Raw genomic sequence first — 12,370 nt, forward strand, 5'->3', positions numbered from 1 at the left:
CCAGATTAGCGTTTAAAGCTTGTGATTTCTTTGTTGTCGTGCTGAAGTAAAAGGCTTTTAGTCATGTCATTAAATAGTATGCCAACATATTTTTGAAATCTTGGCTTATGTTAGCTGGGACAACCTCTATAAAAAATAGCAGTGAGCGAAGCTCTGACTCCCAAATTTGCAAAAATTTATGCTTGAACGCATATCAAATGCTCTTTTTCATAGTGGCGGTAAGTGTACAGCTTCTGCCAAAAGAAACAAAGCTAGTAGAGGCGTGAGCGTTACAGAATTATTCTAACGTTGCGCCATATCTGCGCACTCTTGGCACTAGAAAATTCCAGAGAGTAAGAATGTTCATCTGCCTATCTAGAGCCTTTGCGTACAGTGTAGATGCAACGGGAGACTGACTAGACATTCAGAGTAAGCTGCATAGACACATTTTTCTTTCTTTGGACAAAAGCTGGGTAAGCATGGAACATCATCCTAAATTACAATAATGATCTTTTGGATGGAACATTTAATGTCTGTTCCACTTAGGTGCTTATACATTCATACAAGGTGCACACAAGCTCTGCATGAGAATAGTATTGCAAGTGCACACATTGCTTCATGGCAGCAGTGGGTAATCTAGCATAACCCTTGCTCTGTTAGTGAGTAGACTAAGCGTAACGTTATGTGACGTCCACTTAGTTTCTCTGTTGTTTGACAGCTGAACTCTGCGTGTGCCGTTCATGGCTATACAGTAGGATGCTTACCGAAAACTCCTGATCTATATGTTTCTCTGCAGTGCTTGAACCTGTGATCTTTTACTTATAAGTGAGCACATCAGGCCGTAAATGATGGTAAGCAACTACACTCTAATGTTTTGCACAAGTGAGGCACATCTCTACTATAATAATGTACTGCTCAATACAATCTGCGATATTGCTCATTCTGCATGTAGGTTGCCAGTAAAAGCATCACCTCCAAGGCATCCACCGATGCAGACAAGGTTGAGCACCTGTCCCATAAGAGTCGCATTATATCTGAATTGTTTACTCTTGGCTAACCAGCTCTCCTACAAGAAACCAACTTATGATGAAGCATAGTGAACGCACTTGTTAAGTAGAAGAGGCAGGTGCCAGAAGCGCGGCGGCTCCCAGCCGAGAGCACTGTACAGCATCAGGTGCTTGGGAGTTGAGACCTGCCACTCGACACCTCGTAGCACATCGGTAACCCTCATCATCCGGTCATCCACCACACATGCCAAGTGGTATGTTGGGAAACCATCGCTTTTCAGGATCACCTGGAACAAAATCCACATTTGGCTACAATGCGAATGAAGCCCAGCACATAAGATGAAAGCAAAGAGGGCTGCAAGCACGTCGCAATGTAAGCTCTGCACGCTGAGAAATACCACCCATACTTTGTCTTTAAAAGCACTAACTGCACTTGCCCCAGCATTTGGTGCTAATACTGCCAGAGGTAAGATGAAGCGCCGTATTCTTGAGTGAATGTTTTTGCCTCCATCTCTCTCTCTCTCCTTTAGCAAATACATTCACTTTTACTTGATGTGGCTTCCAATGTGACATTCTATTGGAGCAGCGGGCACTCCGAGGCCTCTTTCTGGCTTAGCCAGTCAGCATACACTGAAAGTGACATTCCTGAAAGTGACTGATTCACAACACAGCCCCTGTTCACCCAAAACAAGACAACTGTGGCTCCCTTGCTTTGCTTGCTGAAACAAGCCACGCTCATCAACCAATTTTAGGTCGATGAGTTTTAGCAGCGCTCAGGGTTACTCTCATGTCTCAAAATACTAAAAGCCATCCTTGCCACAACATGAGTCCTCCTGCTGGGGGCGTACAAATGTAAAACATGCTGTTTAAACTAAGTACAGCCGAAAAGTTATTGTCACGACTCATCTTGTACATGACATGATGTGGCATGTATCACGTGGCAGTCCTAAAGTGACGATTATCAGGGCATACAACTTTTGGCGCAAATTGAACTCCACAAATTTAGCAAACAAAATGCAAATAAACATTGTAGGAGTTTGGCACATATGTGGGCCTCAGTACAGGAACTTTGTCACACTGGCTACACTCATCATCAGGAATTACGTCATTAATCGCAGTTCAGACAGTCCTCTAACTGGGAACGTTCTGTTTTCCCCTACCGAATCAGCAGTTTCACCCTAAATGCAAAGCAATGACAGTATTGTGTAATACTATGTTATGTGTAGCCAGTCTTGCAGTATGGTTCTGCATAGTATGGCTGTAAACATTTGAAGCGATGTGTAAAAAATTTGCAAATTGCTGTTGAGATGAAACCGAGCTTCGCGTACCGCTGGGCTGTACAGTGTGATAATACTTTGGCAGCCAACCCAGACAAGCAAGAACAGGCAGTCCAATTATTGATCTGCACTATTACTTATGAGATGGTAGTGCTGCACAGCCAAAAGGAAAGCTAAGGAAAAGTGTCAGGCCTGCGCATGTATACAGAAATAAGAAGGAGACACAGTTTGTAAGTGATACTCAATGGGCCCTCACTGTGCTTTCATCCACATGAAAACAATGCCAAAATCTTCGGAAAGTGGCAACAGAAAAACAAGCAGACTTTCAGCTATTTTTACAGTTCTGAACTCATTCACTGCGACAACAGTCACTTTCCTAACTCCCCCACACCTCTTGCTTCTGAAACTCCGGCAATCTTGTGCAAACTACCCAAAATGTGTGAAATTATGGTAGCATGAGAACAGCATGATGACAATGACAGCACGTCGCACATGTCATGGCATCACTGAACTGGATGGACAGACCAAGCAAGCCCCGTTACTAGCTTCTGACTGCAGTCACACTAAAAGTGACTTGCATACACCTAAGTCCTAAGCAGAGTGGTGGCCAGGTTATCTGGGCCAAGAGCAGCTAGCACCTCAAGTAGGCAGCAAGAGACAACAATGCAGGTAGATTTGTATAATAGGTAAAGTTGGCATCCACCAGAATACAATGTGAAATTTGAAGTTACACAGGTATCTCAAGAAAGAAAAGTCACACAAGTGACGAAGAAATTTATCCAGGTCAAGGACCAGATGAACTTTTAAAATTTTCTTTGACTTCCAAATACTGCACATAACATTAGTATGATGCAGGCATGTGGTCCTTACTCACAGGAGCATGTGGTCCTTACTCACAGGATCTCCTTCCGTTTGAGCCAAATTTAGGGTTACTGGCCCATGAACACCATCTTGAAATGTCAGGTTGCCTTCTGTCAGCTGCATGTCAATCAGAATATGTTGCACATCAGCCATAAAATCAGTGGAAAAGAGTAATACCTAGTAATCAATAATTAATATTACTTTAGTAGATAATGAAATACTAAGAAGGCAAAGTGTTTTCTTATACAATAGGCTAAAACTATTGCAGCTTTTAAAATGTGGGAACAAGAACTGCCTCTGCCAAAGATAAAATAATAGCAATAATTGGCATCACAACACTTAATGTTTACGTAATTAATAAGTACGCTATACGAGGACGTATCAAAATGTTCTGATCATCACCAAGAAATAAATAAATGCAGAACTTTTTTTCTTCTTTGTAGTTCGACCTCTACGTAGTTACCATATTTCTCTCAGCCTTTTGTAATCCTCTGCAGGCCTTTATTGTAGAAGTCTCAGATTTTATGAAAAAACACTGTTCGATCTCCTGACTGACTCTTGATCTCTTGAGAGGTGGGCGGAGAAACACTTCATAGCCCAGATTGTTTTGCTTCCACAGCAGCAACTGAGATGAGTGTTTGGGTGCATTATTGGCTAGAAGACAGGCACCACTGAAAAGCATACCACAGTGTTCTAGCTTCAGAGCATGTAGAAGTTTCTACAGTAGTGAGCATTAATATAGGGCTGCTGATAGCCAGACGGTTATTAAAGTAGCTCTACCAAGATGACTCTACAACAATCAAGGAATACTGACAACATGACCTTCATTTAGACCTTGGCACCTTGGCCTTTTTGGGCAAACAGGAATCGGAGCGCTTCCACTCTTTGCTGATCTCTTTAGTCTCTGGATCATATAGGCAGATGCAACATTCATCTATTGTTACCAAACGACTAAAAAAAATCCTTTGCATAGTGCTTCAAAAGAGTGAGCATCTGCCTTGACAGGTTGAATTGTGTTTGCCTCTGAAGAGGAGTTAGCAGTTCAAGTACTCAACATGCAAACACCTTAGGACATATTCAATTTGTAATGAACTATGTTCCACATGCTACCATAGCTTAAGCATATTTTTTGCATCATCATTTGAATGGTAACATGTCGATCTTGCAAAATTAAGTCTTCCCTCTTTCCTCACTGTGGCCGCATTATCAGTGAAAGAGGGTTGGCAACTCCTAAGTTCATCAGTGAGAGACGTGTGAACAGTTTGGAAATTTCTTTTCCACCTCACAGCAGTGGCAACTGATGGACAATCATCACTATAGACAGCCGTCATTTCCTCGTGAATTTGTTGTGCACTATAGGCTTTAAATTATAATGGTGCATATTTCAACCTTTTCCAGTTCTACGACCACATACAAAAAGGTAAAAGACATATTAGCATGGTAATTACACTGCTACATACACAGACTTCCATAACTATACCGGCGTTATGACTCTGCATAATATGACTAGCTGTAAACATTTGAAGCAACGTGCAAACAATTTGTACATTGCTGCTAAGATGAAATCGAGCCAGCAAAAAATAATTCACGCAGATCTTATAATTATGCAATATAATCAAAACTTTTTGAAACCCCTTGTTTCTGTGATCAAATTTATTGAGTTCATCAGTACCAAAAAGGATTCAATTCTTTTTATTGCAATAACAAATATATGGACACTCCACACGAATTTTTGGTATCAACATCGCCGTGAGGATTCATGCAAAGTCTAAGTGCAATAAAATTGGGGCTGCACACCATGTGCTGTTGGTGCAAGGGCGAGCCGTGACCACTCTTGCCGCTCAACATCACACCAGCACTGTGACAGCAAGTGTCCGCAGTCGTCGAGTGAGCTCTGTTCATGTTTGCCTCTGCGCGCGTGACACCTTACTTGTTAATCCAATTAGTAAGCAAATGTTTACGGCAATTTATACAGCTGATAAAACTACGGACCTTACTTAGTTGTCTAATACTTTGCTATCGCTATCAATATGTCGCCTTTCAGCTGAAACTGCAACTTTCACAACTGCGATGACACTGAAAAACAAATCATATTCAGCTAAAAGAGTGAGTACAAGTTGCTCTATGCAAGTTTTAAGAGACTACCTAAGTTAAAATGCAAAGTTACTACAGGAAGTACATTTAGGTTCAGATAGGATATTTTGATTACATATGCATGTGGTGAATTCTGCCATTTCAAAGTAATAAGATCATGAATTGTTCAGAAGAGTATCTCAAATACATCTACATACACTTATTTAATAGTATCTGTGTTATACCATATTCCTCCACAGAAATATTAAAGTGAAGCTTTCTTTGCTACTTTGCCAAAGTGTATAACTGGCAAGATAGCACCGGCCAACAGCTGAAAAGTGGAGGGCCAGAGGCACAGAAAGCTTCCTTGATTATTTTAATGGAGGAATACGGTATCCTACAGATATTGAGTATGTGCCACTGCGTAGGTTCCCAAATAGACAAGCAGTACAAGAGACAAGAAATGAAGCTGGTAAGAGAAAATAGGAGAAGATGGCTCGAGGGAATTGAAGAAGTCGACATCAAAAGCAGCTGTGTGTGGTGAGAGAGGTTAAGTGAACAAAATGGGCCAGAGTGTGCATTGATAAAGGAGCATTGAGCTACATAGAAGTGAAGAACTGAAGTGAAAACATTTCAGTAAATATCAAAGAAAGCTTTGCTTGTATAACCGATTTCCATATGCATGAGGGATCCATTGATTCTTTTTTTTTTATGTAGAAGGCTACATATTTAATTTACGTACAATTCATGTAGGCCATTAGTTGAAAGCATGTCTGATACACCAAGTCCTTGCACAATATTTTTTTCTACAAGGGAAGCACTTATTTGCATAAAAGTGCAGTAAAAGGATATAGTTAGATTAGTACTAAAGGTCGAACACTGACCTTTAGGCGAATCACATAGGGTTGTTGTCCTGGTGGGTTCTTTTCCAGCGAACGACACCGGTTGTCATAACGGGGCAGCTCCTGATTTCGTAGGGCGTTCTTTCGGAGAATTTCCAGCCGTGTCTCTGAGCAGTAACACCGGTAGGCATGGCCAGTCTACAACACACATTCACCACAGTGGCCATACCACAGTCACAATGTTACCATATGGGAACTAGGAGCACAGAAGCATGGGTTAAACAGATCACCAATTTTGAAACTTCAGCAAGAACATTAAATGGCCACAGAAGCTACCCTTTTGACATTTGCAATAGATCTGTCCTTAGAGAGATGAAAGAATTGGTTAGGGCAGCCGCTCAAGAAAAACAATTTCTTAATAAGCTTCGACACCAAGTTTCGAGGTATCACAATTTTTTTTCCGCTTCTTTTGGCAAGTGTCCACTGAACCAGTACCCATAGTACTGAATATTCGCCAGTTATTAACATTGAAGGTAACTAACCAAGATTATTTTGAGAAATCACTTCTCTCAAGTTCTTGGAAAAATGGCACGAAATGTGACATAATGAAGGCACTCAATGGTGTTTCCCCACAGCTGAAAATCATATGACCTGAAATACATTCGATATTGTATCCATGCACATAATGCATACAGAGGCACCAACGCAGCATTGTTCAAATACTATGGATGCACATAGACAGTGTTACAGAAACCTGTTCAGTGCCAGGCCACACTAAAGAGATATGTTTGCTGTGAATTCAGAAAGCATGCAGCTTTCTGAATTCAGTCAGCTGCATAGTTCTTAGTATCAAGTTCTATATGTTTTAAAGGGACACTAGAGGCAAACATTAAGTCAACCTAAAGTGACAGATTAGTTCTCGAAAACATCTAAGGCATCACATTATCGAGCACAGAGCATTAGCAATCGAGAAATTGAGGTGAATGCAGGACTCAATTAGGGACTCCCCGGGACATTCAAATACTAGCCTGATAACGAAGGCGTGCTCCTCATTATATTTCTGTCGCTAGCATTCACCCACTCATAATCAAAAGAGCATTGAATTTCATTACAAGATGAAAGAAAATGCTACTTGTCCAGTTCTTTTTGATATTTAGAAAAAAGAATTCATTGATGTTACTCTTGACAACGACACGGGCAGTTGAAAGGTATCGTTTTCTCCACTCTGTGACACCCGCGCTTTTACATTTCAGTAGTTTCATTATCGCATAGTGCTATGCTGGTTTTGCTGGCTCGCGAAACTCCCACAAACTCCAAGTAGCCGGGAATGTCATGTCCATGTGATGTCGCGGAATTCCTGAACAGTCTACACCACTTGACCAAGAGCAGCTAAAGTGGCGAATCCAATGCTCTGTCTTAGCACGATTTCTACATGGCCACGTGTTTGTGTTTTGTGGAGAAAAACTGTAACGCCGTCTGTCAGGCACTGTTTTACTAACCAACAACAGTAAAGGGTGGTGATGGTGTGTGCAACGTCACCACTCCTCGCTTGGAAGCAGTGAGTTATTCAAATTGCACTAAAGGTATGTGGACCCTTAGAAGCAACTTTCTCATAAACTAAGTCTCTTCTAGGCCCAAAACAAGTGCTGGGAGTTTTCTGGAATGGGTTTTTTTAATATCCACGTCGGCTTAGTATTTGTCTTTAATATCCTTTAAATGCATGTGATACAAAGCACTAGCATATAGTATGAGCAAACTGCACCAGCTATGGATCTTTTCATAAGGAAAGCATAATGCAAATGTTTTCATGCACAGATGTGACGTTGGAAAAAAAATTAATTTCAAAGACAAAAAGGCACCCTACAGGATCAATCATTGTGACAAAAAAAAGATACTGTATCAGTGGCAAAAGTCAGTGTGTAATGTCACAGGAATGCTGTATCGGTACATACATTCCTTGGTACACTGACTGACATTACAAGGGTCTGAATTACTAGGGCACTGGAAGGATGTCACTGTGACAATATGTGGAGGTCAAGAATCTTCAAACAGCGACAAAATATTACGGACCACAGGATCTCCGAAAATGTTCAATTCCTGAGCAGCCCGTAGCAGTAGCATGTAAAACTGTATATGACAATTTAGTTAGCATATTCTAGTTGAGGCCAGAAATGCAAATATACCAGATTGTGTTGTGAGGTTGCGAAGATATTCAGCTTTTTCTCAGATCTCATGCCCAGCAATATTTTATTGCCGGGTGTACACAGTGTGCATACAGTTGTTCACAGTATGTTGTTCTTCCTACTGCCCATATTCTCGTGAAAATTTTACTTTTGTGCTCTGCAACACTCGGCATAGTGTCCCACTGTGGCCACTGAAATTCACTACATCACAATGTTTCTGCTGCCCTCGTGTTTCAGCGTGCTTGATTACTGATGTGATGCGACAATAATTCTGATGAGAACTACACCCACAGGTTTTCTTTCACAACCTCTGCATCTTCACTGTTTTATGGGCCAAGCCCATGCCTTATTATGAAAAGCAAATTCCTCAAAACAATAAATACAAAATATGGCTCTTGAGATGGCAGGATCGTAACGTGTATGCATGCACACATTCACAGATGGACGGATGGAATTAACAGTGGCAACCCACACAAATCTCCAAGCACACCTTTATGAATTTCTAAAACAAAGCAGGAATACATGGATGGCTCACAGCCTACTCCCTGTAGTCATGAGCAGAGCACAACACTTTACCAAGCCAGTTTTTTTGGTTCCAGTGTGCATTGGCATTCATATTTTATTGGCACTTATCATTTGCATCAGTTGGTTAATTTATCAAGTAAAAGGTACAAAGCAAGGATACGTACCTCAAGGAGCCTGTGGGCATACTCTTTGTAGAACTTTAGCCTTTGAGACTAGAAAATACAACAGATATTAATCATACATTACTCTCACAATTCATACAATGCTGTATTCTGAATTGCTCGTAATTGGACATTGTACCCTGTAGTCTGTTGTGTGTACAAGCATCTGATGGCACACCGGGAAAATGTGATGTTAGCTCTGTTTTCTGGTAAGCTTCAATTTTACTTAGGGAAACTGCTGAAGAACTTATGTGGTGTCACCACTGCACACAAATGACTTGCACAGCCACATTTCAACATGAAAGGACACCTATGCTCACTGCTATCATTGCACCTAGGTACAGTGTACATAACATGCACATGAAGTGTTAGTGATGTGGTATGCAAGGGCTCACCTGCACATAAGGACCTACACTGCCGCCCAGACCAGGTCCTTCGTCGGGGCAGAGACCAGCCCAGCGCAGCGTGTCCACAATCCTCTCAGCCGCTCCAGGAACTACCCGTGACTGTAATAAAACAATGCTGCTTAAAATATCTTAAATATTTGTGGATAAGCACTGATCCTTACATCATGCGAGACAATGCATGTGGTACAGCAGAACCTCGTTCATAAGTATTGGAAAGAAATGCAAGAAAAACATACTAACCAGGAAAACATACGATCCAAAGTAGCTAAAAAAAATTTGACAGACTCAACTACTGTTGACATCTATGTAATGTGAAGTGTCTCGTGGATCATTGGGGCACAAGATGCTGACACACATCGAGCTGGTGGGCGAAGCCAGATGCCACCAACGCAAAACGTGATGCCCACATAGCGCCGCCTGCAGCAGGGAACGGCGCCGTGTTTGGATTGTCACCTACTAAAACCATGCAGCACGCTACCAATGGCACTATGCACCACGCGCTGTAATACAGATAGATGAAGGTGCTTATTGCAATAGGTTTGGCGGCGATAGCTGTGAACATGGCGTGCGATGACCCAGGCGGAGATTAGCTGGTACTGGAATAAGAAACCGTGAGCGCTGTCATTTTCATGCGAGACGGGCAGCTACATACTGTTCTCGAACGCGCGCACATCGCACCTTTTGTTGTTCACATGGAATCTAGCAGCCGGAAAACGTACACGATCGCAGTCAGCAGCAGAAAACGGCGGCGAATTTCGGTTATCGCCTATTAAAAGCATGCTCTACGCTTCCGATGGCACCACGCACTGTAAAACGGATTGGCAAAGATGCTTATCGCAGCAGGATTGGCGGTGAAAGCTGCGAATGCCGTGTGCGATGAACCCGGGGAAGATTTGCCAGTACCGAAATGAGAAACTAAGTGCACGCCGGCGTTTTCACATGAGATGAGTGGGCGAGCATTGCAGTGAAGCTGCCGCAGCGTGCAGCTATACGCTGTTCTTGACCGCGTGTGCCTAGCACATTTTCTTGTGTACATAGCATTTAGCGGCCGGAAAACGTATCATACAGTTGCAGTTTGGCGACATACTGAACACTGGTGCGGCAAATTGTGTTTTCCGGGAACGTATGAACCAGTAAAAAATAAAAGTAACTTTACTGCGTCATTTTTTGTGTTCTCGATTGCGAACGTTGGCGCCGGGAAAACATATGTAACAGGAACATGTCAACGAGTTCTATTGTATAAGGAACAAAGCTTCTTGAAAGCCTACACAGCGGGAAGACAGAATTGCGGAAGAACCCAAATTTACTTCCTTCAATCATGAACTGTGATTGGCTGCTGGAAAACTATCAGTTTTGATTGAACAGCAGTGCAGACTTCAAAGGAAAAGGTAGAGCCTATAGCATCAGTATTTCCAGTCTATCCTCATGATTACAGACAATAATTAGTTCCAGACACTATGCTGTCAGTATTGGCTCAGTGTGAAAGAAGATGGACAATATTTATGTAAATTTTGGGCATTTTTATACAGGAAAGGACACTTATTAGAAGAAGCGAAGGACAGCAGTTAGTCGGGCTTTCTGTCCAACATGGCTAAAACAGAGCTTGATATTACTGGGTGCACAAACGTGGCGTGAGGCCCTACTGTTTCTTAGCAAAGGGTGCTGTTCACATTTTGTGCAACATTCACAGTTTTTTCCTTGCCACTAATGGCCAGGAAAAATTTGAAACAAGTTGTATGTACATGTGTAGAAACATTCACTGTGGGGGCGTCTATAAAGAGAGGGCCAATGTACTCCATACTGGAATGCATTCTATGTGCACCCTTCTCTGTCAATCTGCATCTTTGTCTTTCGTCAGGTTAGGTCACATTTAAGAAATTTCTTCCGCTTTTTCGTGCAAGCTTTCAGTGGGTAAATTATGCATGAAAACAATTTGCCGATTCATTGTTGTATAATCAAACCAAGTTATAATGAACCAATTCATGCATTTGAATACAGTTTGACACGTAACTACTTTCATTATATATAAATTTGGTATAATGAGCACATATGAGTTTGTTACACACACGGTAGGCCAGAACTGTGCAACAGTGCTTGGACACCTCATGGTGAGCTGACTCTAGCAGCAGCACATGTAAAGTAACACCACAACCCTAAGGGATCTGGCTCTCTACTGGTTTATGTGTCATATTGCAAATTACATTCCTACCCCTGTTAGGCGCTGAACATGCTGTCAAGATGCTCAGCTAAATAATAATAATAATAACAATAATGATGCTGATGATGATGACTTAAGAAAACAATGCTTGGAAAGCATGTGTGTTGTGTGTGGAGGGGGGGTTGCTTTTATAACACACTTAACACAGTCGAAGTTCAATATACTTAATGTTAAGCTTGTTCTAAGGGATTCTTTCTGCTGCTTTCATTGGCTCATGCTGGCACCACATGCTGTTATCACCGTTATTGACCACTCAGCAGACAGGAAAAAAAAAACATAGTTCCATTACTACTGTCATTCTGACATTCACCTGACTGTACTCATGTAATGTTTAACGTATGATAGAACTATTGAATAAATGAAATAATGGTTTCATGTGAAGGGTGTTACATGGTTCTCCTGCACACTCAATAATTTAAATTGACGGCTAGGCACACCTACCTTCACAGCCATTCTCTGCACATTTGTGTTAAGCATTACTTCACAGAAGTACAATATCAGCATTCAAAATTTTCTGTTTCATTGCTGTAGGCTCCTGACACTGCCCAGGTGGCGAGTCAGAGCAAGGACTATCAGTGCCTCGTGCTGCAGGTTGAGTCAACATCGGCACGGAGGAACCGGTCTGCCCACATTGTGCAAGCATCGAAAGTGCATGGTCACTCTTGCTTAGAGCAACAGAAACCTCGTGAATTTTGCTTTGCTATTTCAAGCCGATAACAAAATTATTTGCTTACACCTACGACAAATGTTGTACACTGCTGGACACATTTTCGGCTTGAAAGAACATGTCTCTTTTTTTTGTGTGTGCGTTTGCCGGAGTAGCAACATTCAAAGTGA

General features: G+C 41.8%; 1 protein-coding gene across 4 annotated transcripts in view; it reads right to left on the reverse strand.

Annotated features, from left to right (window-relative positions):
* GluRS-m (putative glutamate--tRNA ligase, mitochondrial) overlaps positions 1-12,370 on the reverse strand; it is a 38,487-nt gene that overhangs the window by 23,041 nt on the left and 3,076 nt on the right. For all 4 annotated transcript variants that reach the window (XM_065452451.2, XM_070532109.1, XM_070532108.1 and 1 more), the window contains 5 exons: positions 9,304-9,414; positions 8,912-8,959; positions 6,082-6,237; positions 3,161-3,241; positions 1,086-1,273 (listed from right to left, as the gene is read on the reverse strand). In XM_065452451.2, coding sequence (XP_065308523.1) covers positions 1,086-1,273; positions 3,161-3,241; positions 6,082-6,237; positions 8,912-8,959; positions 9,304-9,414 — 584 coding nt within the window. The remainder of the gene's footprint in view (positions 1-1,085; positions 1,274-3,160; positions 3,242-6,081; positions 6,238-8,911; positions 8,960-9,303; positions 9,415-12,370) is intronic.

Source organism: Dermacentor albipictus, chromosome 1, assembly GCF_038994185.2.
Source record: "Dermacentor albipictus isolate Rhodes 1998 colony chromosome 1, USDA_Dalb.pri_finalv2, whole genome shotgun sequence".
NCBI lineage: Eukaryota > Metazoa > Arthropoda > Arachnida > Ixodida > Ixodidae > Dermacentor > Dermacentor albipictus.